Below are 27,365 nucleotides of genomic sequence, written 5' to 3'. Positions count from 1 at the left end.
CAGCAAGAGAAATGACAGTGCTTAGAGTTTCTTTCCACTTTCTTTGATTACACTGATACTTGTATATAGCACAGTATGTTGGTACCTGTCTCACAAATGTACATGGATTTTCGTACTCAAAATCTGAAGATTTTCAAAGAAACACCTCAGAATTCATCAATCCAAGAAAATTATTCTAGGACACAAAAATTATTTAAATCAGTGTGTCTTCTTTTATTTTTTCATATATAAGAATATCCTCATAAAGTAAGCAGACTTCTATGCTGAATTAATCTAGTCAGCTTTTTCCCTGGGTATTTCATTGCATTAAATCTAAATCTTTGAATCTTTTTAATCTGAATGGGAAAAAAATGTAAAAGCCTCCTTCTGCACAGCTGCTTATTTTAACCAAAAGAATCAAACCTTAATATCATTTTATTTAATGTAAGGCATAATACTTGACACTTGTTAAGAACTGTCATTTTCATCTCATGTTAAGATGCCCTCAGGAAAAAATGGAAGCTAGGAGGGAACCTATTCAAGGTTTCTGTGAATAACTCCTTAACTTTTCAAAGTGAAGAGGTCATTATGACACAATCAAGAATACTGTCTTTCATAAAATAATTATTTGGGCACACTGAAATGATGACTTGGGGAAAAAGAAATCACAATTAATTTAGTGCAACAACCATTCCTCAGTCTACTGATTTTTACTTAAAAAGGAGGTATCTTCATTGTCCAAATGCTGCAACCAAAGTTCAACTCTTTATCTAAAGAAAAAAAAAAAAAGCCTTCTTTCCTACTTTTTGATGAAAAAACCTGTAAGACAAAGACAGTCAATGAGAACAGTGAAAATGACTGTACAGAAAAAGGAATGTAAATGTAAATTTGGGAAAAAAATAGATGTGCACTTTCTTTAGCACCAGAAAAAATCACTTAATTTTCAGCAGGAGCCTTATGAAAAGTTTTTTCTATACTAATTTTCTGTCTGCTAATACCCCTCAATCCTAATTTGACAGGAACAAAGGCCGTGAAATAGTGCAAAAACTGTCCACTTTGTGCAGTAAGCACATGACTATCATTTCTCAAAAGACCATGCGAGGCAACCATCTTTTTTATTTCATGCTGAAATTCAGCTCCATTCTCTTTACCACAACGTGCCCTCCTGCTATTTCACTGCTTCTTATCAAATGTAGTCCTTTAGAAATACTGAGAGGCCAAGATAAAAGCAATTATGTTCATTTGTCTGGTCCACACCTAGAATTGACTACAAGCCCTCTATCGCACGGTTTTCTGGGGTCCATTTAGAGCCTAGAGTTCATTACGGAGAAAAGCAGCAATCCCCTATTTTAAAACCTTACGACGGTACACTAGCACCTCTCTCACCTGTCCTACAACCTGTAGTAGTGACACACCTTTTTTTTAAAGCCACTACGCGCACACCGCAGGTCTCGCTTCAGGCACAGGCTGCTGCAGAGCCCCGCTGCCACAGCCGTATCCTCAATCCATTGTGCTCCTGCCATTCCTCTCGCAGCGAGCCTGACTCGGCGCAGAGGGTACCGAGCGGAGAGACCTCGCCTCGCCCGCCCTGCCCACCTGGAGCTGAGGGCAGGCTGCGGGATCGGCTCCAGGAGCTGAGGCAGCAAACCCCACAGGCGGGCGGGTTTTCCTGCCCCGCTGTCCTCGGAGCGCGCCCCGCGGCAGCCGCCCTCAGCCCGGGGGCCAGGCCCGGCTCCTCCCGCGGACAACCTCCCGCCAGCCGCGGGCCCCCCGGGCTCCCGCGGCCCCCAGCCCGGCCGGGAGGCCCCCGTGCCCCGCCGCGCTCACCCAGAACCCCCGCCCTCGCCCACCCCCGCACCGGGGCCGCCCCGTCCCGGGGCCGCAGCACCGCCGCCCGCCCTGCGCGCCTACCTGCGAGCCGCGCCCGCGCACAGCGACAGCATGGGGGGCGGCGCGGGGGGCGGCGGCGGCGGAGGAGGAGGAAAGAAGAAGGAGGAGAAAAGACCGGAGGAGGAAGGACGGGCGGCACAGAAGAGGGGGAGGCAGGAGAGGAGGAGGGAGGACCGGCTTTGCTCCCGCGCCCGCAGCCGCGCCGCCCTCTCGCTGCCCTCTCTCCGCCCGCGGGCGCAGCGCTGCCGCGGTCCTGCGCATCCGCTTCCGCCGCCCCCGCGTCCCCGGTGTCTGCCCGCCGGAGGCAGCGAGCGCCCGCCGCATCTCGCACGGTAAGGGCGATGCCCGCGCCCTCGGCCGGCGCAGCTCCGCGGGGCCGGGAGGGCTCCGCGCCGCTCCCGCAGCCCCCGGTCCGTGGGGCGCGGGTCGGGCCCCGGGCGGTGCGGCCGCGGTCCGAGGGGCCGGCGCCCCCCTGGTGCGGAGCTGTCCTTGGGGCCCGAGCGAGCGGAGCCGGGCCTGGCACGGACCGGGAGGTGGGCGTGGGGCGGGAGCGCGGCCCGGAGCTGGGACCCGCGCTGTCATCGATGGGGGGCGGGTAGCGGACCGCGGTGTCCCCGGCCGCGCATCCCCGGCCGGCGCGGCCCGGCTGTCCCCGATGGGGCGCGGGTAGGGCACCCCAGTGCTCCCGTCTGGGCATCCTCCGCCGGTGGCCTTCCCGGCTTTCCCTGTCTCCACGACGGGATTTGCCTGGCGTGGGTTTGGTCGCACACCGGTTTGCTCGCGGCTTGTGGAGAGAAAATAACATAGCGAGAGATACTGGTCCTGATCTTGCTACTCATTTAATGCTGTTTTTTAAACGCGCTTTGCTTGGAGAACTGGATACTGTTGCGCCCTTTTACATCAAAATGATTTAAGGAAAAATAACTTGAAAAGTTGTGACTAAAATTGTCCTCCAAGTTATATAACTCCCGGCTGATGCTGAATGGAAATCAGACTGAGCCAGTAGTGTCACTAATCACAAGTATGCCCTGAGGTCATGGTGTTCCATTTCTTTGTCCAAAGTGACAATAAACTGCTTAGAGCCCCATGTCACACCATAGAACACCTTTTATGAAAGGATAACACTGTGTCACACCATAGAGCACCTTTTATTAAAGGATAATAGCATGTCACACCAGAGAACACCTTTTATGAAAGGATAACACCGTGTCACACCATAGAGCACCTTTTATTAAAGGATAATAGCTTGTCACACCAGAGAACACCTTTTATGAAAGGATAACACTGTGTCACACCATAGAGCACCTTTTATTAAAGGATAATAGCATGTCACACCAGAGAACACCTTTTATGAAAGGATAACAGTGTGTCACACCATAGAGCACCTTTTATTAAAGGATAATAGCTTGTCACACCAGAGAACACCTTTTATGAAAGGATAACACCGTGTCACACCATAGAACATCTTCTGTTGAAGGATAGCAGTGTGCACGACACACCGTAGAACACCTTTTATCAAAGGATAACACTATGTGTGTCACACCGTAGAACATCTTATATTGAAAGATAACACCATGTGTGCCACGCCACAGAACATCTTTTGTCAAAGGATAACACCGTATCAGACCAAGGAACATATTTTATAAAAAGGTAACACCAAGTCATATCATAAACCAACTTTTACTGAAGTGTGTTTCTTTTTATCATTATATTTACCACAGTGCTTTTGTAATTGGCTTTGACTTCAGCATGTGCTCCTACTTGCAAGTCTATATGTAAATAAAGTGCAAACCATTAAAAAAACCTATAAATGAAAAATAAGTTGCTAAATTATTTTAGCCTTGGTGAGCTTTTCTTCCAGGAATGAACTGGGGAAATATGTGCTTGTCTGCGGATAGTTAGACTACATGATGGTAGCAGTTTTCTCTGAACTGTGCAAATTCACTTCTTTTTTTAAGGCATCATGTTATTGGGCTTTCTGGTTAAAGATAATGTTTTATGTATTATGTGTACTTCTTACTGAGGTTACGAGGAGGTTGGAATATTGTAGGGGTTCATTTTTCTGAAATAAGATTTTCTGTTGTTTTTAAGACATAACAGAAAACAATTTCAACATGTCATCAGTCAAGCGCTTGGTTTATGCAGTCATCCATTTCTTGAGAGAACAGAGTCAGATGGATACTTTCACTCCAGATGAACAAGAAAGCTTGGAAGGTAAGCAATAAAGGTGCTTTCATATATCTTTATTTATATGTATATATATGTGTGTGTGTATGTATGTAATACCTACACAGGTATTAAATTCCTTTAGTATTACAGAAAGTAACTGAAGTGACATAAATGACTCTGCCACCAAATGTTATCTGCAAATAAGATCATGATCCAAATGTTTCTGAGATTATTAATTTTAAGGCATCTTTTATTTAAAAAGTATTATAAAACTACAAATGTGTAATGCCTTAATTTGAGCAACAGGTACTTTAAATCACATTAGTTTCACAGGCCTTTCCCAGCTTGAACAATTTTGTGATTCTAAGTTAAGCAGTGCTATAATGCAGACACTGGAGATGACCTGTGTGTGTACCACAAATTTCTGCTGCTTCTTCCTCTCTTTTATGTTTGGTTTCTTTCTGCATTTTTTATATGTTAGTAGCTCTGCTGGTTACAGAGAAGTGAAACAATTATTATATTGGTTTTGGTTTATGAGAAGAACTGTTTCCTTTCAAGGATTCTGTGTTATTTGTGAGGAAAAAGGAATTGTAAGAAAATAAGATAAATGCTTTGCATTTTTTTTTCACTTGAGTACTGGCTCCAAAGAGTATGTGGTGGTGAATATTTTCAGTATCGTGTAACATCTATTTTACATCCAAATTCATTTGTCTGTAGATATATTGTCCCTGTATTTCCCTATTAGCAGATACTCACTAGGTCTTTGTAACCTTGTAGTATTTGATGTTCTCCTTTATACTGCTCTTACTCCTTTTCCCGTCAGGTGGTACCAGAATGTGGAATTGAGAGAAGACTTAAGTCTTAACACTGCAGTAGGTTTTTTATAGCAGCTTTTAAAATGATCTCTCTACTGGTTGTGTAAGTCAGCCAGCCAGAGGAGGAATTTGGAGAGAGAAGTCTAGAATCAACAGTGCAGTTGATCACTGAGTTCTGTGAAATATTTGGCATGGAGAGACTGTGCTGAGATGCAAAGTATGCCGTGCTTCTCAGAGGCATAAATTAAAAGATAATGCTGGAGTGTGCTTCCTTCTATTATCTATTGGTAGTCCAGTGTACTTGTTCACAAAAGTAAACAAGAAAGAAAGCTTTGTGTCATTATAGTCAAAGGATAGTCCCAAAGGAATAAAAGCCAAAAGATTTGGTTTTACGTCAGAATCTGGAGCATTTTGTACATTTGAAAAGCATCAACAAATTTAACCTGTGTCAGATCATGATGTTCATCTGATCAAAGAAAACACTGATTTTGGGAATCATATGTAATGAGAGATGAAGAGATTTATTTTTTTTTTTAATAATGAAACTAGTAAGGATTGGGTTATGGTTGAAAATTCACCTGGTAACATGTCTTTGAACAGCCTTAGCCAATGTATATTTGAAAGAATCAATTTTAAGAATCAGTTTTTTAAATAAAAAGTATTACGAAACCTCAGCTGTGCTTAAAAGCCAATGCAAAAGTTACCATTTTAATGCAGATCTGAAATCCTATTTTTAGATTTGTGCTCTGCCACAAGCATGGTACCATATGCTATGTGTTAGAGGATAAGAGGCGGGCATTCTGAAAAATAGACTCATTTTAGTTGTGCAAAATATCTTTAGTGCATGTAGAGTAGCAATAGCCAAGTCTTACTCACTGAAGTGTTTCATGTTAGGTGGAACATAAGAGATGAAAAGAATCGATAGTTTTTGATAGTTTTTGTTGGTACCTTATGTACCTACTTGGTGTCTGTGAAAAGACAAAACACTGTATCATGTGCCAAGAAGTAATTCAAACAGCTCCCATTTCCCACAAAACAAAAAGGAGACAGAACATCACAAAAAAAATTTGAGCCTTTATAAAATGTCTAGCATGTATTCATACATACTCAGTGACAATCTGCATACTGCATGTGTGAATTATATAGGAATGTCAACGACAGTGTAAATTTCCTTTAGGAATTTTGTACTTGCCTGACGAATAAAAACGCCTTATTTTGAGAAAGCAGAGTAATTGCAAGGTAGACCAGAGAAATATATTCCCCTAGCATCTAGAGCAGTGATACAAATCCCTGGTGGTTAGTGCTCAACTCTTCTGTATGAACTAGAAACTTCCCTTCTTCCAAGTTACATTTTAGACTGTGTTTAAATTGCAGTTATTTCTCTTTACTATTTACAGGGTGGGGTTTATTTCTGTCACTCCCTTTTTCTTCTTTTCTATAGCACAGATTTCTGTGGGATGAAAGCAAAAACTCTCTACAACATGCACAAGGCTGTGATTTCCTTAATCCTATAATTGATATACCACAACTAATTTCTCTAAGGCAGTGTTTCCAAAACAGGAGGGCAGTGGATGGATGCATGTAATACTTGACATGGGTAAGGTTATGTGTAAGATGAAGCAAGATGACAGCAAGTCCTAAGGGGGTCTCAGCAGCCCAATTAATGCTCATTATTCAGCCTGCATGCTGGCTGTGATGCCTTCATTCTGCTTTGTGATGGAAACTTGTGTTTGGACACAAACATCCTGGAGCTTTGTGGCACTGGGGACATAGAGCTGAGTTCCAGCACAGCCCAGGTGCTGGTGTTGGTGTGAGCCCCAGCTGTTCAGCAGGGAAGTGGTTTGCAAGGTGGTCACTTCAAGCTTTACTCACCATCCAGGTGGATGATGGTAGATGGTAAATTAGGAGAACAGAGAACTTTGGCCTTTGATACCAGACATAGGAAAAATCTTAGAGGAATAAGATTTTGCATCAAGTCTTTCCCTGATAGTATCAAGCTTGCAGCATTTGACAGTGCCTCGCTTTGATAAATGGGATAGCAAGGTGCTGGTAATCTGGCCTCCTGAGAAACTTTTCAGGCAAAATACAAGTTTCCACTCCTTTGACTTTACTGGAGTTTTGTTTTTGTGTGTAGCATTAAAACAGGGTTGTTATTGACCTTGTCACAACTTGTTGCATTTTCTGATTTGAAAATGTTTCTGCTCAGCAATGTTTATTTCTATGTGAGTTTCTTTTGTTGACTCTCATTTAGCCAGTGGTTATTCTAACCTATTGATTCACCCTATAAGAGGTCCTAATTTTGTTATATCTGTGATAAATAGGAGGATTATAAATCCCAATATCCACTTAAAGGAGAAATATGGGAATTCACAGCTAATTATTTGATGAAAATGCTGAGGACTATAGTCAGAATAACTTTGTTTATAGATTATGATAATACTGCTGCATTTTGCAAAACTCTTCTGTATCATAGAGATTTGGTGTCATAGATTTGATGCCTTGAGAAAGATAAGGGATGGGACTGTATTTTTAATTTATGCAAAACTACAAAAGAGGAGAGGCATTCAGAAAAGGGAGTGCCTTTCAGTAAAAATAAACTGTCAGGGAAAATTAGTAAGTAAACTATTGCAAATGGCTTCCTATTAAGTCATATAAGGAAAAATTTTATGTGTTATTTCACTGATTTTTATAATTTGCCTGGTAATAAAATATTAAGGGTTTATATGTATTTCAAAATTCAGCATAATCTGTGTTTATAAGAATTAAGTTTTTCACACAGCAGGAGACAAAGGAGTTTAACCCAAATCCCTTAGTGCGCTTACTGGCTGATTTAGGACCTGGTCAATTGATTTATAGATTAGAGGAGCAACTTCTATGAATATTTAGCAGTGTATTCCATTGTTACATGTTATCAACTTTAACTTTGTGTCATGCTATACTTTTTGTAAGAAATTTCTTTTGTATAATTTTCTAGGGTTTACTATCTGTTTTACAAATCTCTTCTCCCCCCTTACTGCCAGCTGTGACATAGAAGCTACGAAGATAAAAACTGGCCTTACTGTTGTTAACCTTCAATAATTTTCCTTTTCTAATTTTGAATCAGTATTCAGTTTCATTGTAATGCAAATAATATTTCAAATTATATTTATTACACTAACACTGGATTGAGGGTAAGCTTAAATACTAAGAATCTGCTTTTACTGATCCTAAATTTGAATTCAGATACTCCAGTTTGTCTATAATCTGTGTTAAATCAGCCATTTTTCTGTTAATTTTTCTAGCTTTACAACAAAGACTCTTCTTTGTTCCTCCTCAGTTTTCAGTCTAAGACATTTAGATGTTGATAAGAACATTGTACGAGGGTCTTAATATTATAGGGAAAATAATTATATAATTTGCAATAGTACTGTAACTGTGTGTGTATATATATATATATTTATGTATATAGACAGATTTCTATATAGTAATTGCCACTGATGATCTTTTGTCTAAAAATACAGGCATATTTAAAACTTCAGCTAGGGATATGGCTCTGCATTTTTAAGTGTACTGTGAGCATATTTGCATTATTGCAGGTTTGGGAGGGCCATTTAATCCTTCCACACACAGAACACATGAAAGGATATTGCAGATATGTTTATATAGCATAAAGTTTTGTGATCAATACAGCATTTAATTTAAAAAGTATCTTAAAATAAATATATTTTATTCCAAAAAGATAAGACTAATAAGTATCTTGCCTTTATTCTGTACAGTAAAGATGTACCATTTTCTTCCAGCTGTTATGGCACACAAATATATAACAGTTGTGTGCATTGAGGTGGGGCATGTGACACATGGACATTCACAGTTGTATTGTGAGTTGTGGTGCTTTTGTTAAATCAGTATATTTTTATATTTAAAGAAAAACTTTAAAAAACTGAAAGAATTGAAATTAGATTTTAAATTGGCTTAAATATAATGGCCAAACTATATGTGGACTGTGTATATCTTAGATCTTTTTCAGCAAGCTAATTCTCTGGGGATCAGGTTGCCTCTCTTTATTTTTTGGTACATTCCAAAGAGCTGCTTTTACTAGATGAATAAGGAAATGAGTCACAGCTTTATAAATAAATTAGTGCAGTTATGCTTCTATTGAGAAACTGGTGACTTACATTATTAAATTTTTTCCTTTAAGTTGCAATTCAGTGTCTGGAGACTGTGTTTAAGATTACTCTGGAAGATACTCATCTTGCATCCTCACAGCATTTGATAGAAATGTTCACAAATTCTATTCAAAAGGTAAGAATTTAATTTAGATTCTAGTGTTACTCTACCAATATGTCCTAAGGTTTCATATTGTATACACAATATTGAAGTGCTGTATAGGTCAAAATGATGTGAAAACTTAAGGAAAATATGAGAAAACCTACATTTCCATAAAAGCTAGTATAATGTGAATCTTCGGGGGCAGTGGGAGGAATTAATTTCAGCTAGACAAGGAAAATTCCATATAGAAAAAGAGTGGATGTCTCATTCTCACTTCAAGTTTTTTATTCTTCATTTAAGCATTTTGCTATTTACAGACATAAATGCCTGATGTCATTCGTAGTTTGCTGATGCTTCTCACTTCTTTCTGAAAGTTTTTTTTATAAAATCAGGGCTTATATATTAAAGGAAAAAAACTTGGTTTTTTCTCCCCCAGAATGAGATGCTGCCTCTCTCACGTTCTTTACCAGAAGGCGTTGTAAAGGCTGACCAACTGAAGGATGAAGGTTTGTAATAAAAATAGAAATAAATTGCCTTATGCATTTGTTATATTTTTCCGTTATTGTGGGTTGTGATAGTATAGCAGCTGGGTACCATACACCCCACAAAAAACCTTCAGCATAAAGATTGTGTTGTGACTGCTATGTAATTAGCGGGATAGGGGATTTGCTTTATCCAGGAGCAAAGGAAATAATGCTTATTCTTTTCCTGGCTCTGGAGGTTGCTTAGAATCTAAGGGATAACGTGTAAAGTTGGAAACATTCCTAAGCAGCAGAAGATTTAAAGAATGAACAGCTATTGTCTGGCTGTTTGTGCTTGGAATTGTTATACAAGTTTCTGCTTTTATTAAAATGGGTATGTGATGTCAAACATTGCTAAAACCTGACCCAGCAGAAGCCAGTGGAAAAATTCTTGTGAACTTACTAGGGTTAATATTTCACATATGTGAAATTATTTGTGTGCTTTATAAAAACTGCAGACAAGCCAGTTGTTTATTTTCCCTTTGGCAGCTGTTATTGTGAGGAAAAGCAGCTGTACCATAGAAGTCACTAATGCTGCCTAAGAAGGAATCCATGTTATTTCCCCTCAAAAAGAAGGGGAAGGGAATGGAAAAAAGCATGTAGCACTGATAACTGTTATGAATTGTTATGGATTGATGCTTTCTGAATCACATTGTTTGTGACCTGTTAGATTTTTAGGTAGATGAGTTTTATAGGAAAAATAAGTAAACTTCTAATTGCAAGGCAGATGTAATCCTCTCAAAATTTCCATAATAATGTGGAAGAAGTCCTACTGTTTTTCAAAATTAATTCTATATCTCTTTTACCTTAAAACTGGTCATCTGTAATCATAAATGCAGTCCACTACTGGCTCTGAAAGTAACTTTTCCTAATTGTTGGAGTTGCCCATTAGTTCTTTAATTCTGAAACTGAGACTTCAAACATAGGTCACAAAAATGTGTTAGTCAGTTGTCACCTGCCTGCTATGCATGCTGTCTTTGTTTTGCTGTTACTGTCAACTCATGGAAAGTAAAGAATACCTCTAGGTCTCAATATAGTCATTGAACTGTAGGAATAGTCAGCACTTTGTGGGTGTTATAGCTGTTTTAAATCTGTTACTTCAGTCTTGCTATCTTTCAGTCCACAATGATCTGTGAAATAGACTGAGACAATGAAATTAGCGTGTGCTATGTGTTAGTCTTTGTGTCGTTTTACCGAAGTAATTCCACAGCTCTACTGAAGAGAATTGGAAGGGTCTAAACTTTAGCAAAGGACCAACTAACTGCTTGAAATGCCTCTGGTAATTTCCCATAATAAAAATAAATCTTAGTGTCCTGCTTTTTCTGTTTTGATCCTCCACACATTCACACACATACTATCTATCACCACTATAATGCTTTTCAGTTATGAGTATTTTCTAGCCTGAGTTAGGAAAAAAATTAGGTAATTTGGGGAAGTGTATTTGATGTGTATCTTCAATAATATCATAATTCTATAACTGTGTTTTCCTCATTTCTATCTGTATGCCCTTACCAATGGAATAACTCCCCTCACCTTTGTGGCCACCAGACTCTTCTTCCTCTTGTCTCAAAGCAGCTCTAATATTTGTACAAATTGGCTAATGAATGGCAAAACAAAATCAGGGAGCTGAATTTTCTTTCTTGGTAACCAGGTGGTAATATACCCTTCAGAGTACTCAATACTTGAATTTACTAACCTTGTATATCATTTGACACTTTGGCTTAGTGTAAGATGTGCAAGAGCACAGATTATGTCCAGGTTTGTACAGTGGTGGCCTGATCATAAAGAGATCTGTGTTTTATTACCACAGCATAATTATAACAATAGGTAGTATTTTCAGTATAGAGGACATACGTTCAAAAGTATAACCATTTGTGTAATTTGTTTGTCTTAAGGATTTTGTATGATACTAAAATAGAATAATATAGTTGCTTTTCCTTCTCTCAGCAGTTAGAGGATTTAGCTATTTTTCTGTTTTCCTTTAGCAAGGTTGCAGCTGGAGAGAGAGAGATAACAAGAAGGGTATGCACTGATACTATCTCCAGCTTAGCCTTGTACCCTGGGTCATCCTCAGACCAGTATCAGAAATTCTAGCGTTGATAGTCATTGATGGTATTTTTGTTTTAAAGGAACACTAACTGCTGTAATCTTGCTGCATAATTTAGTGTACAGATCTTTACCTTAGAACAAGGAAAGCAGAGTAAACAGTGGGCCTCTAGAAACAAGAAAGATATTGTTACATTCTGTGCGTATTTTGAAGGTATATATGCAAATACGGTTTGACTTCTCACTGGAAGGGACTGCTTACTGTAATTACAGTATAGTACAGCACTAGTAGAGGATGTGATTTTGTACTACTTTGATTAAATCTGGTTTTGTTCAATGAGCTGTCTGTGTTCACAAATAAATGCAAGTACAGTCGTTTCAGTTAGTGCAAGCACTGAGGACTTGTTCCACTCTTGCTTTCTCTCAGAGATAAACTGTTGCACTGACCTAACTTTTCTAGCCTTTGCTTACGCAGTTACCTACATCAGTAGTAACTTATTGACCTATCCCTTGTCTTGTTTATTTTAGGAGAAGGTTTAAATATCTGGCTGAAATACAAGAAGTCAGTGGAAGTCTGTAATTTTCCTGACAATTTCTTGACATTTCTAGGAAACCAAGGCTTCTGTAGGATCCAGCCGGCCAAAAATTGATAGTAGCAGGGCCACAGACAAGTTTGGGCACTCTGAAGAAGATTTTTTTACTACTGAATCACCAGGAAAGATAGAAACTACCAGGATTGCCTTGTGTTGGGGACAGAAGAATGCATAAGGTGTCTTTTGCTTTGAAAGACCTTAGTCCAGAATTTTCTGTCCATAGAGAAGTTACATAAAGTTTCTGGATTTTTTTTCCCACTGGACTTAAAACACGTGAAATGTGAAACTTTGTTACAGAGTAGAAGTTCTGAGTTTCCTTGGTGAGAAATATTACTCTGGAATCCTTTTAGATTGCTTACCCTATACGTACTTTTCATTATCTTAATGAGTCAATTATGTAATATCACAAAAATGGGGCTTACATGCTTGGTTTTACTTTTGGGTGTTTTTTGGTGTGTTTTTAGATAGTTACAAGCAAGCTGTTGAGACATATAAGAAAATTAGATTTAAAAATTAACATAGTGTATTGGGCTTGCAAAGATAGTTAAGACTGATGAATCTGTATTAGTGTGGACTGCAGTTACAATGACACTTCTCAATGAAGCGAGTTTCCTTAACAGCAGAAACGAGCTGGAAAGTCTGAAATACCAAAATAAAAAGAGGAAGGTTTCTGTGATGTACTATGCAATGTACATAATAAACTTCACAGACATATTAGATGTTTTTATTTGCATTATTCCATTACTTTTCTGTTTAAAAGAATGTATCTCAAAAAAGTGCAGCTGTATCTCAGTTATACAGATGCTATAAGGTAGCTGCTCTGTTTCTTTCATACAGAGCTGTCTCATCTAACTACATACTGTCTCATCCAATGGCTTAAGAACTTTTAATATTTTATTTCAGGTAATAATCATATGAAGGAAGAAAATTATGGTGCTGCAGTGGATTGTTATACTAGGGCTATAGAACTGGATCCAAACAATGCAGTCTATTACTGCAACAGGTAAAACCAAAATGGTGCACATCTTTCATTCCTGGACTTTGTTAACATTATTTTAAAGATAAAATGTCAAGTAGGTCAAAGTAACATGAGGTTTGAAACCCCACTGTTTAGAAACTGATTGTTAGATTTGTAAAATTAGAGTGGAAGTAAGCTCATTCAGCATCTCCGTATCAGTTAAAATGGGCTTTAAAATTACTTAAAACTTTTCAGATTGTGTGCGGTCAGGTTGTCTGTATTAAATCAAAACACAGACTGTGATTTCCAGGCTGCTGAGAGTAGTTAAAGCCTTTTTCTCTGGCATTCTAGTGACTCAGCTGCTCTCTCTATCTCCTCGAGTCCTAGCTACATCTGGCAAAAAAAATTCATCAGTGCAGGAATACCATTTTGGAGATTTCAAGCATTTTGTAAATACTCAGTATCTTCATGTATGCCCTGTTGAAAAATAACAATGCTGCTGTTACAGTTTTCTTATCTAATCTGTTCTTTACCATCATGAATGAAGAAGACATAGTGATTTGGCAGCCGGTAAGCTTGGAAGGGCAAGTTAACCTAGTCACAGCTGTCTGCTCTTGCAGAACACTGCCTGGAAGACCAGCACAAGAGCAAAGGCAGTCTTGATTTTAGGCCCTAGTGGAATGAGCCCACCTCTAGAGTGCCTCTATTATTAATTTAAGGATATAGGATTAATTTAAGTGCTGTCAATCTGGCCTTGTGGAATGGTACCCACTGGATTACACTGTTTTTGAAGCTCTGCATCCATTGCACCAGAGTTTAGTTTATGATAAATACAAATGAAAGATTCAGTGTTTAAATGCAAGTTTAAAGAGAAAGGAAATGATGCAGTTTGCTAACATTTTATATATTTAGGTTGGCAGTTCAAAAGTATAAATCATCTCTATTACTTGTGGAAACTCATCACGGGTCACTTTACTTATAAAATGGAAATACCAGATCAGATTCAAAGGCTTCCCAAAATCACTGGAAGTTTCCTCAGTAGGGGCTTAAATGTCAAAGTTGTAATTAGCAAGAGCAGAAATAATTTTTGTGTTGCATCACATGCCATGTTTGTGAGAACCAAAATTATTCTTGATTTCAGTCAGTACAGTATTGTGTGTAATTATTTAAAAAAACCCTGGGAGTTGTTTGGAGTTTTGTGGATGATAGAGTATTTCAGTAAGTATATACCTTATATTAAGTTTGTTTGGGAGCCATGGGGACATGTTGTATTCAGTGGGATTGCTTTTTATTCACAGCAGTGCAAAAAAGAGTGGGCTGGTATGCCCTGAGAATTTTCACTGGCCATGTAGATCTTCTTGTGAACATGGAAAAATGTTTTCCGTTCAAACACATGTGAGAACAAGCATCACCCCAGCTTTTATTTATAAATCTTCACTGGCATCTGTGGAGCTGGACAACTGTTAAACAGCCCAAAATAGATAAGTAGTCCCATTCAGAAGACATTTTAATCAAAAAGTCAGAAAACCCCATGCAACCTGGAGCTAATCACAGGAAAAAGGATTCTTTATAAAAAGATATGCTTTTTACAATGAAAATACTGTAATTTCTACAATATTTTTTTAACCAAGGAAGAATAAATGGGAGTGGCTTGAGACCTTCCTATCTGGTGAAGTTTTGATTTTAAATGTTTCAGTGTCCTTTTTAATTTGGTCAAGTCTTTAATCTTACTGTATTAGTATCTGCAGCATTTAGTATTTCATCAGTTTAGAGATGCAGCTGTAATTTAGCAATGCAGAAGTTATTGAGAAATGTTATTGTGATTTATCTACAAACTTGAGTTGACTTCTAAAAACCTGAGCAGGGAAAAATCACAGCATTCCTTTGAATGGCTGTAAAATTTTATTTCTTGCTGGAAAACACCAATTGTATAAAATATTTCTCCTTAAACAGTGATTTTATATAAAATTACTACTTGACAATTTCACTTCTTATAATAGGTTTTATGATTTGTGTGTAGTCATATGCTGGATCTTAGACAGTTCCTTAGAATTATTTGTCCTTTGTGTCCTCAGAGGTGAGTGCATGTTCTCCAAAACTGCAGTCCAGCAATGCACTTGGGCACATACTTGGCTCCTAACATTTGCTTGTCCTACTTCATTAAAGAAAGTTAAACATAGCCTAAACAGTGAATGAAAAGTCAGTAAGATTAAATAAGTCACAGACATGAATATCTAGGATTAGGGTTTGGTTGTTTTGTTTTGCTTTGGGTTTTTTCTTTGTTTTTGTGCATTTTTGGTTGTTTGGTTGATAGTTTGGCTGGGGTTTTTTGACAAAGTTTCATTTTTTTGCCATCTTTCTCTTAGGGCTGCTGCTCAAAGTAAGCTCAACAACTTCAGGGAAGCCATAAAGGACTGTGAGAGCGCCATAGCAATAGATCCAAAGTACAGCAAAGCATATGGAAGAATGGGGTAAGCTAATGGAAATCTGAATAAACATTGAAGACCATGTATACATCACCACAGATTTTCTGAAATATGTGGAGCCAGGTTGTTTTACTCACTTACAGAACATTGTTGTTTTATAAGTATAGCAATTTTCTGCAGATGATCCTATCCGATGGTTAGGGAGGTTTTTTAATGTGGTTGATATTAGCATTTTCATCAGATTTCATCAGTGTACAGTTTTTTTCTTTCTATTTATCAACGTGCTGGATTTAGTTTAGGAAGTAATGATGGGGTTTTTTCTACCTCCTAACTAGTTAAAAGTAATCAAAATTGAAACAGTTTTGTTCAGTTGGAATACTGAATCTATTAATGATGGCTGTTAAAGAACGGCATTGGTGCTTCACACTAGCAGGAATAAAGCCTTAACTTTTCTGTTCAGTAGCTCTTTGGAAGCAGATATTTTAGGAAGAATAAGCTATGTCTCCTTGGCAGGTTTTCTCAGCAATGTCTGAGAGATTTAACTGTATAGCCTCTTGAGGGTGGTTTTAAGTGTTACCTGAAAACAATGTCAGGAATGCTCTAACAGGCTGTTGGTTTGAGTGAAGGCCCTTTCTTCCAAAATGTCTAGTCTTGCATTTCAATAATCAAGCACATTGTGGTAGTGAACTTAATGCTACATATGTCTTTTGAGGTTATATTTATACCAGTAAATTAAAAAATGCTTGGGATTGTTTGTTGAGTCAGTTGGCACAAAATGGCTCATGTCCATGTTATTAAAATTTAGTCTGCAGTATGGAGTGGCCACACTGAAACAACCTATTGCAAAACTGCATTGGTCTGTGTTAAATTCTGAACCATGCCCTGAAACTGTGATAATTCTTGTTGGTCTGGGACAAAACCATACAGGAGACATTTATTTTAAGATAAAGTGTGTTAGAATTTTATCACTGAAAAACTTTCCATAATACAGTGCATTTTACTAATACCAACCTAGCCTAAGGAGCTTCTGAAATTATTAATGATTTTTAAAAATTTAGATTGGTTGTTGAATTGGTTTTGTTTCATTTTAACTCTCCTTAGATTGTTTCTTCATATAGCACAATACAGGCTCCCTTGATTTCACTGATATGGAGGGATGCTACAGCCTGATTTGATTGGGAGATTGGAGGTTATTTTACAGTTTTGGGTGTAATACCAATGTTTCTTTAATACACACTGAAAGTGAGACCATTCTCAGGCCATCAAGCTTCTCTTTATTTTATTGTCTGGTCATTCTAATAGAGGACATATTTTGAGCTACAAGCTGATGAGTAAACATTTGGCATAGGCTGAATGAGGAAACTGTGCCTGTTTAGTAAAAAGTGAAAATCCCACCCCTATGCCCCTAGTGTACAAAACACCTTCTCAACAAAAGTCCTTATGATGTGCTCTCTGTATGCATTATGGAGACACATCAATTTTTCTCAGAATTTGACAGAAATTCTTTACATGTCACAGAAGGATGCAGAAATGCCAAAAATACACAGAGATGGGAGCCATTTTAAAGTGGAATGTCAGTTAAAGGTGGTATTTCCAGCAGGATCCTAAAAGATTGCTTGTCTGGGTAGGAGGTGTGAGGAAAGAAATTGTCTGCTGTTCTAACTTGTACTGTGCTCCAAGAAACTTTCTCTGTTAAAAACTGTTTCTGTAAAAAGCACTATTGCATCACAGAAATAATGGATTGCATTTCTTGTCTGGTCCAAAACTATGTTGGCAAGTTAATGTGCCAAAAGGGAGACTGTCTTTTATGGGGAAAAGTAAGTTAAGAGAAAAACCACTAATACTGTGTGGGTTCTTCCAGGAGCAGTATTGGAAATTCCTAGAGTTTCCTATTCTTACTGAGAATGATGACAATCTAATATAAAATGCTGAACTTATATGCATGAGATGAAAGACCAAGGTCTGTTAGTGGGCAAAAGCACAGGCTTATCAACCCAGGCTGTGTTGCTCAGCATTAGAAGGTGAACTGAAGTACTAAATAACTGAATGTGGGTTACACAAATCCTTTTCAAAATGTGGAAAGCATCAGTTTAGTTTTTTGATCAGTATAAATTGAAAATACAGTAGCAGATAGAGTTGAAACGGCAACCAGATCGACTTCTGGAATAGCCTAAAGAAAGATAATATTTTAAATATAGTAGATCATCCAATTTGAAAACAAATACTCCTTAAAAGTAGTAGGTCTGTCCTGTGCTCTTATGAGCTGCTAGAGTAGAGTCTTTTTCAAAACATTAAGTAGACTTCCTTGATAGAAAGGTTTCTTACAGGATTTTACAGATATTACTACTATTTGTCAGGTTTTTGAAGTACAAGATCTGCAAGAGGAATCTTTACATTGATCCTGAGACAAAAATCCATTATGCTGAAACTTGTAGGTCCAGTATTTTAAAATAATGATAATTATAATAATGCTAATAACATAATTTCTAAACAAATGTATAAGGACAACAGTGTAATTATCAAACATCTTCTATAATAAAATATTTAATATAGTAATTATTATATTAAAAGTGTATGGGTTTATATAACTAAATAAATAAATAATGTATTCGTAGGTCCAGTTTCTTAACATTGCATAACTCATATTAAGAGTATCTTTGCCCTACTTACCCATGTAGGTTTTAAAATAATCTCTTGGGTCAAAAGTACTGGAAAAAACACTTAAGATCTTATGCAAAAAGTCACAGATGCTGGGTCCACCTTGTGCTCTTAAAGTGACTAAATCACTTGATGATTCCAAGGAGTTTTTAATTAAACTTGCATATATATACAACAGACAGTGCACTGTTCTTGAGGAATCCCCTTTTCTGCAAAAACAAATGCTTACTCCAAGCAGTATAGCATAACCTGTTTTAATTAAGTGGTCAAGCTAAAAATCAGTTGTGAGATACTGTTTTACTTAGAAAAGAAAATGTATCATTAGCTTTTGATGACCATTTATGTTCTAACCAGGATTTCTTTATTTCACATTAGGTTGGCTCTGACATCAGTGAATAAATATGAAGAAGCAGTTACCAGTTATCAAAAAGCACTGGATCTTGATCCAGAGAATGACTCTTACAAGTCAAATCTGAAAATAGCAGAACAGAAACTAAGAGATATGTCCAGTCCTGTAAGTCTGCTCTGTATCTATTTATTTACAATAGTTTTAACTGGGATTTTGTAGGAAACTTAGCTTCAATTGCAATTTATTTGTAGACTGGAACTGGACTGAGTTTTGACATGGCGAGCTTGATAAACAATCCTGCCTTCATTAGTATGGTGAGTATATCTCAAGGTTTGCATTATCCCATTTTAAAAATTGAACTTTTAAGAATAACTGTTATTCAATAACAGAAGCAATTTTAATGATTATTATTATAGCAATGGTTTTATTACACTGAATTTCAACTTTTCTACATCATTTTACACTTGAAACAACAAGTGAAGCATAGATCTCCAATAATGCCTCTATTCTTTCCAGCTGATTTTCTATTACTTATAGATAAAAACACACATAGGTTAGCTATGCTGTTTTTATGTATGATATGACAGTAAAACTCTTGTCAACAGCATGATGAAAATTTCTTCAATTCTCCACAGAGCCATTAACAATGATACAAGGACTAAAGTAACTCTCCTTTGAGAGAACTACTCAAGAGACTTTTCTGTTATTACTATTTCAAATTATCCCTAATAACCTTTAGAGTTAAAAAAATTAATATAAATTGCATATAGTGCATTCTTTTATGTTCAGTTCAATAACAAATTGTGTATTTCTCCCTTAGTATTCTTTTTTTTTTCCCACATGGCTTTCTTAGCTAAATGGAATTAATTAATTTTGTAGAACGGAATTTGGAGAAAAAAATATAAAATCCCACGGAAAACAAACCTCAAACTTATTTCCTTTAAGAAAGCAGTTAAAACTTTACAAGCCTTCTGGAAGCTTCACTGGAACAGCACATTCCAACCAGTGCTTTTGTGTGGAAGTGTGCTGCCCTCAAAAGACATACATCTGGCTTGATAACATGGTCCAAATAATAGAGACAATAGGCAAGGAAAGAGGGAGCAAGTTCTCTGATGGCATTCATGATAAAATAGCACTGGAACTCTGTGTACTACTTCACTGGCCACATGATGTACTTAAGACAACCTGTGTCTGTTTAGAATCAATGATGTATGGAGCTGTTTTTGGAGAAAGGATCTTTTACATTGTTTTCAGAAGATGGCCTGGCAAGGTAGACAGAACACAGGGCCTTTATCCAGGAATGAATGAGTTATTTTCCCAAGGTGTAGTTACTTGATTTTTTTTTAAGGCAAAAAAATTGCCTCACTGTCTGACCTTGAGAAAATTGCTTGTAGCCTCAGTTTTTGGCCCCTAAACTAGATAAAGCTTATTAAAGAAATTAACCCTGTATTGAGCACAGAACTGACCTGCATGTGACATTTTATATCTAACTATTAACTAGAGAAAAAAGTTGATTTAGTTTTGAGTTATCTATATGACAACATATTGATCAATACAATGAATATTGGATATATATGATTTTTGTAGTTATCTTTAGTAAGAGAAGCAAGAAGCACATACTGTGTTTTATCTAGTGGTGGTGCATTCATACAGACACTGATTTCTGTAAAAATTACTTTAATGACGTTGAAAAATTACTCTTTTTTTTCTATAGTATCAGTCCATAGACACTGTTACACTGTACAAACGGAATATAATTTTAGAAGTATTTAATGAATGAGAAATTTAAATAGCCTTATGCTTACTACAAAATTAGACAATATGCCATTGCCAGAGAAGACATGTATTACCACAAAATCATGCTACAAAGTAAGTCCACACTCTGGTTTGATCCAAAATAGTTTGTGGCCCATAATCTTAACTTTTAACTCATGGTACTACTAATAATTGCAAAATTATTTTATCCAGGCTCAGAAGAAAAAAAAATACTAACTTTTGTCCAAGAAGTCCAGTAGAAAACATTTGTCCTTGCAATTCTTCAATGTTTCATTTGTTTGTTTAGTTTTCTGGCACTGGGTTTTTTATGTTAAATGGTTTGCCCTATTTTTTATGCCTGAATCTGTAACCACTATTTTTTCTTTACCACATAACAAATAGTACCAGCTTCATTTCCATGAAATACATTGCTGTAGCGATTCTTCTTGCTCTGCATGTAAACTTAATTTTGTAACAAAACAGATTGCAGCAATGTGGGGTTTTCCCCCATGTTTTTCTCAGTGATAACCAAGTAGTAAATGTTTTATAATTTCAGCTGTATGTTGTCTATTCTAGGCAGCAAGCTTAATGCAAAATCCTCAAATTCAACAACTGTAAGTATTAAAATGGGGTACTGTTAAAACAAATGTCTTTAGATATTTGAATTAATAAAAGGTGTATAGTATTTATAGCTGTATTTTTGAAATGTAGATATATTACTGAAAACGTAATTTTATTTTGCTTACTGTAAAAATGTAGTTTCTTCTCCTTACAACTTTTTTTCCTCTTAGCAATTCAAAAAAGAACTGGGGCTTATTGCTTACAGTAAAGGTCCCTGCACACCCCAATACCAACACTGTGCTAACTGTTCCAGGATGTCAGGGATGATGTCAAATGCCATTGGTGGCCCTGCTGCTGGGGTTGGTGGCCTTTCAGATTTGTCCAGCCTGATCCACGCGTAAGTAAGAACTTGCACAGTTTTAACTGTCACATTTGTAGTAGGATAACTCTTCAACATCTGTTTAAAAGGGTGCAGTGTCAAGTGCATTATCAAGTGGTCTATTCCCACTGTTTGTTATTAAAACCAAGAACTCGAAGACTTATTTTCCAGGACCTTCTTTGTTTGCTCCATACATTTCCATCAAATGGAATGACTGAACTGCTGTGCATTCAGCTTCACTTTCTGGTACTCATATGTTGTTATTTTCTAATGCCACTTACTAAAAACATTCCTTTAAGTCTTCTAAATACTCCTACACGTGCTTTCAAAATGTGTGGATAAATTTACTACCTGTTATCTCAGATACTAGTTAGGAAAGCTACAGATTTACTCTTCTACAAGTCAAACCAATTTCTGCTCTGACATTTATTATGACTTCATTTAGATGAGGAATGTTTTAGGGAACTCAAGATAATAAAGAATATTTTTACAAAAACCAGGACCCAAGGCTTTTATACTATAACGACAACATCCATCTGGAAGGGTCTGCACAAGAACATGCCATTTCCTTATATGCCAAGATCTCTTATGGAGCATAGGATTTTACTTTATTTCAGCATTCTAGCCAATTCCAAACTATTTTAAGTTTCACCTTTTCAGGGCAAAAGTAATTTATGACTTATATCACAGGCAGAAATGTCTCACTGCAAAAATCTAGGGCTATTTTCACAAAAAAATGTATACTACACAGACATCAATAAAAATGTGGCTTTCTTTCAATCTGCATTATAGTTTGAAAGAGTCTTTATAGTTTGCTACTTGAACAAAATTTAGAAGTAACAGAGAGGACAAGCTAGGCTTTTCATGAAGTCGTATCTTCTACTTATTTGTTTTTTATTAGTAAACAGGTGTTACACTTCTCTTACACATTGGTCTCTCCTATTAATTTTAAGCTAAAACTGTTACAGATAGTTCTGTTATTACTTCAGTCAGAAAAGATATAAAATTTTGATCGTATGCTTAGTTTCAACTAATGACATCTTGTTCACAAGTATAAGTTGGCAGCTGCATACTGTATTTCTGGAACCATTAACAGAAGGTAGCATGCCAACTCTAAGTGTAGTTATTTTGAACAGTTAGAATAGATCCTCTCAAAAAGAAGGGAAGAAATCACTGAAGATGTGTTATTTTACCATAAAAGGTAATGTATCTTTAAGGTGATACTCTTCTCCTCCATGTTATCAAGTAGAAGTAATAATACTAAAAAAGAAAATAAATTTATGATGATGAATCTGTTTGGAGACACTTCAACTAGATAAATTCCTAATACTGCAAATACCCTAAGACTGTAAATCAAGATATCTTTAATCTTAATTTTAATGTAATGCACCTTCCAGCTGTATTGGGATATCCTGTATTCTTAAAAATGTTGCTTTCACTTGCTGATTTCACTTAAAACTGTTCAACACAGGGGGCAGCAGTTTGCACAGCAGATACAGCAGCAGAATCCTGAGCTCATAGAGCAACTGAGAAATCATATCCGGAGCAGATATTTGAGTGGAAGCACTGAAGAACATTCCTGACTTCAAGGAGTCATATGAATTGGAATGATATATAACCCCAAAATGCATACCATAGTTAGTAGCAAAAGCACCATTGTAACTCTTCTGCTTGAATAGAAGACAGAAAATTCTTTGTGTGTGTTTGCAAACAAGAATAAATCTGGTAAACAGATTTCTTGCACATAACTTGGAACATAGCGTCTATGTATAGTTACTCCTCTGAAAATTAATACACTGAATAGGTGATTTATTAAAATCCCCAAGTCCAAGTCATTTCAGTATGTACATCAGACTGACCTCCAGGGCTACTAAGCAGAGAGGAGTTTTGTAGTGTGCTGATCTTGCCCAACACCTAATTCTAAAATATTAGACAGTGTAAAAGACATGTTACTCATATGATGTGAATTATGATGGCTGTACTCCTTTAAACAGCATTGAAATACTGAAATATTGAAACAATAGGCCCATCTGATGTGCCCTGTTAATGAGCATTACGTAGTGTTGCAGTATGGAGTATATTTAAACTCCATATATTAAAAGTCATGCTTGGGAAGTCTGTTTTCTTAATCCCATGGAGGGGCCTTCTTAGTAACAGGAAATATTTTTCAACTTCAGTGGGGAGAAGAGAGGGAGATGACTGCATATGAAGGAGTACCACACATGAAAGAGAAGACAGTAATTCTGTGTAGGATAATGCACAGAAATCAAAATGGAATTTGTCTTGGGAAAGGAAAGAGAAGTTGTAGGCTTTTCTACTGCCATGTTTACCCCTACATCATGATGGTAGTCCTGGAGGTCAGAATTATGGCACTATGTTCCTAGGCATGGCAAGCTGTATTACATTCCGTATGTATGCAGTATTTAATGTAAACTTAAAGTTCTTAACTATAATAAGCTAAAACTGAGCCTGTGACTGTACAAATAACTAGTACTGAAAAATCTAAAAAAGAACTGCCTTAGAAGGATTCTTTTTCTATTGTGTGATAAATCACTGGCTTAAACAATTGGGGATTTTTTTTAATTACACATATCTATCTAAAATGATGGTTATATAGTCAAGTTAAAGATTTTTTGACTCTATAGTATTTGTTTCTTGCTCAGTTAATATTACTCTTGCAAGACTGCTGCTTTCTGTATGTCTAGTATGTTACCTTTTTTTACTCTGCTTACTGTTGACACTGCTTCCTGATACAAAGTACACTGGTTCTTAGCCCAGGGAGGTTCTCAACACCCTCTCAACACTTTTCTCTTTAAATATCTAAACTGATTTAAGGAGGCTGCTTTGATTTCTTAGACAAATTGATCTCTCATGGCCAGTTAGTCTGGAGGTGGTATGTGGAGGAATAACAATAGATTCCCAAATTGAGAAATACATAGGAACTCCTGAACTTCAGATTTTATAGCCAATTGATCTTGTGCTCATAAAAGAGCTCCTCCAGCAGAAGTAAATGCAAAATTTGGGGCCAAGTAATATACTTGATTCTAACAAATTATAGTTGTGCATCTATGGTATAAATCTTACTCTACTAAACCAGAGAGAAAAATGCAGTTGGATCCAAGGAGAAATGAAAGGAATCGGAGAAAACACAAACCTGAGAAATCCATATTACCATATGTTGATTAAAAAAGTAAAGTTTACTAGATGAACAATTTTAATACACTCCATACTTTATTGATTAGCGTGCCTATGTACAGCATTAAAATGCTTTTTAAAATTCTCTCTTTAAGTTGGTGTAGCTGCTTTCTTCAGGCTGTAGAGATACTTAAGCTTTACATTAAATACATTTTCAAGTAAAAGCTTCTGACTCAACATCTGATGACAAGAAAGAAAATCCCTAAAGGGATTTTTTTCCAGAGGTAGCTCAGATCCTGAATCTAGTCCATTCAAGGAAACTTACTTAAGTTCAATTACACTGAGTAGGACAGGAATACCGTTTAGAAAGAAGAATTATGGAGGCTCTGGGTGGGCTACAAAAAGTATACAGGTATTATTTGGAATAGTGTGTTGTGTCAGGAGAGAAGCATTAGTATGTAACTATGCTAAACTTCACCTAGTAGCTACTATGCACCTAGTATGTAACCTGTTAAACTTCACAGTTCCTTTTAATTCTCTTTCATATCTTCAACTGCTCCAAGTGTGCTTCACTAAATTTGATAGGGAGAACCAGAAAATCCATGGTGGACTAGACAGGCCTGCCAACATCACTCGACAAACTCAAATTATTCTCACTTTGCAACAGCAATCCTCAGGCATTCAGTTACTTTTCTGCTGTAAGACAGAGTGTCAAGAATTTAATGAGAGTTTCTTAAGAACTACAAAATATGTTAATATCCAAAGAGGGCAGAAGAAATTTTGTACCTGTACTGTCAAGTACCAGCTCCATAGCTTACTGGATTTATGGGAGAATAATCCCCAAGGCTAAATGGAATGAAGCATTGGTTAGTTATCTGAAAGCTACTCTTGAAGTCATCTTCATGGAGTTGTAACTTTCATTTCATATTCTACAATATTTTTGTGTTTAGGTTTTACTTCAGATAACACACAGTATGTATTAAAATGTTAACAGCATTAGCTAAGCCTTCAGGAATGTACTACAACTGACTGGCACAATACTTTACTAGTAAACATTCTCTGTTTCTTGTGTATTAACAGAAAGGGCTTTATAGCCTAAACAAAAAACAGTGAAACCAGTAACAGGAGCTGTCATTACATGCTTTTCCAGTGAAACCATGAACAGAGAGATCATTTATGCTGAAGTCTGCTTTTCTTTGAATTGCCTAGATTGTTTCAGTCATGCAACATGTCTTAATCACAGGGTGTGGCAGGAATCTTTTCCTGTGTAGTAACTGCACTGTATCTTGTGCTAAAATTTTTCATCCTGCTAGATAAAGTGGTAAACCACAATCCCTGTAAATATGGCTTTAATTTAAGGTCAGTTGCAGTTTACTGTTCAACTGAGCAAATCTGCATTTACACCTAATTGGTTTTGTATCATTACTGTATCCATCAGTGTGTAAGTATAATAATTTGTTAGAGAAGAAAGTATTTTGCAATCAATTGTAAACTCCTGTAACCTGCTTGCATGGGAGTATATTCTTCTAACTATGATCATAAAGACACCTAATGAAATACTCAGCTTAGAAATTGTTTCAGTTGCACTCTTGGTTCTGTACCAAGTGCAAAGTAAAATCACTTACGCATACTGAGATGATAGAACTAACTCTGTAACTTTGAGTAGATTGTTTTATGGCAACAGAAAGTCATACTGGCATAATGCAACTTGTCTACTATTTCTGTATCTCTCCTACCTCTTACTGCCATGTGGTTACATCTCCTTCAACTTCTGTAGTTTAACTTGAAGATATATTATAAATAAAGTAATATACTTTTTTGTCTGTATAGTTGTGGTTTTCTGCTTTAATTTTTTATGTATCTCAAGTAACAGGTAAATTGCATTCTATAAATACCTGTTCATGTTTATCACTTAGGCAGGATACATTTTTAATTTACTGTTTCCTGTATGGACTTAGTCCCTCCATATATAAAGCTGGTCCTAAATTTATCCAATATTCTAACACTGAATACTACACTTTAGATTTTATGCATGGGAAACCTTCAGTAAAATAGTGTCAAAACTAGTAAGGTTGCTAAGTGCCAACATGGTAGCTGAGAAACACACGCTGCTGATTAGAGTCTTTAACACTACTTTACCTACTGTTAAACTAGGAAAGACAGTCACCATTTTATTCACTAAATGGCTACTTCTGGGTGATAACAGATATTTCAGCCAAAAATATTTCCAGTTTTTGTCAAAGCTAGGGAAAAGCACATTGTAGTGCTTGACTAAACTTCTTTCTGTATATGCTTTAGAGGACTTGATCTTACACCGCAATGCAGGACTGTTTTTTTCCTTTATTTTTTTTTCTTAAAAATCCATTTAAATGCCCCTGGGATGGAAAGAATAATTGGCACCACCTTATTTTAACAATAAAAAATTACCTGAGTTCTACTATTTTAGTTTTCAGTTTCCCATCAATTGAAAAATAATATGCCTGTTAACAGCAAGTAACATATTGCAGGGATGCACAACTCTGCTCATGATAGCAGATAATTTTGACAGATTTTCTGCATTGCTTCCTCTTCCAAGACTGAGCCACACCCAACACTGTCTTTGGCTTATACTCCACTTCCTAGCTCCTGCCTCAGTGCCAGCTGCACTCTTTACATCTCACGCCTTTATCAGGTTTTATTTTGTATGGCCATACATGTACCATGCAAATACACTGCCATGCCAGGTACCCCGTATTATTTTATGTTTTGGATTTGGATTCAAGAGACTTTTCTGTAAAATGTCAGTTCCTTTGAACTGAAGCAGTCTTGTCAGAGCCATGATTTTAAAAGGGTTTAAATATTTTTTAAAAAATTAAAATAAGAAAAATAAGCACAAAATGCTAG

General features: G+C 36.9%; 2 protein-coding genes across 2 annotated transcripts in view; one reads left to right on the top strand and one right to left on the bottom strand.

Annotated features, from left to right (window-relative positions):
• Window positions 1-2,043, bottom strand: part of NLN (neurolysin) — a 35,129-nt gene extending 33,086 nt beyond the window's left edge. Inside the window, exon 1 of the mRNA XM_066339771.1 lies at window positions 1,891-2,043. Within this exon, the coding sequence (XP_066195868.1) occupies window positions 1,891-1,922 (32 nt within the window). The 5' untranslated portion in view covers window positions 1,923-2,043. The remainder of the gene's footprint in view (window positions 1-1,890) is intronic.
• On the top strand, window positions 1,921-26,309 carry SGTB (small glutamine rich tetratricopeptide repeat co-chaperone beta). The gene is given in 13 exon segments (XM_066339777.1): window positions 1,921-2,038; window positions 2,041-2,136; window positions 2,139-2,201; window positions 3,961-4,083; window positions 9,031-9,134; window positions 9,538-9,607; window positions 13,165-13,264; window positions 15,586-15,690; window positions 18,679-18,817; window positions 18,904-18,966; window positions 20,984-21,021; window positions 21,282-21,365; window positions 22,819-26,309. Coding segments are annotated over 13 exon segments (1,215 nt in total). The 3' UTR covers window positions 22,931-26,309.
• Window positions 26,310-27,365: the final 1,056 nt, after the last annotated feature.

The sequence above is a fragment of the Sylvia atricapilla genome, chromosome Z (genome assembly GCF_009819655.1).
Source record: "Sylvia atricapilla isolate bSylAtr1 chromosome Z, bSylAtr1.pri, whole genome shotgun sequence".
In the NCBI taxonomy this organism is placed as follows: Eukaryota; Metazoa; Chordata; class Aves; order Passeriformes; family Sylviidae; genus Sylvia; species Sylvia atricapilla.
Note: the sequence above shows the minus strand (reverse complement) of the source record. Positions and strands in the feature narration are given on the sequence as shown.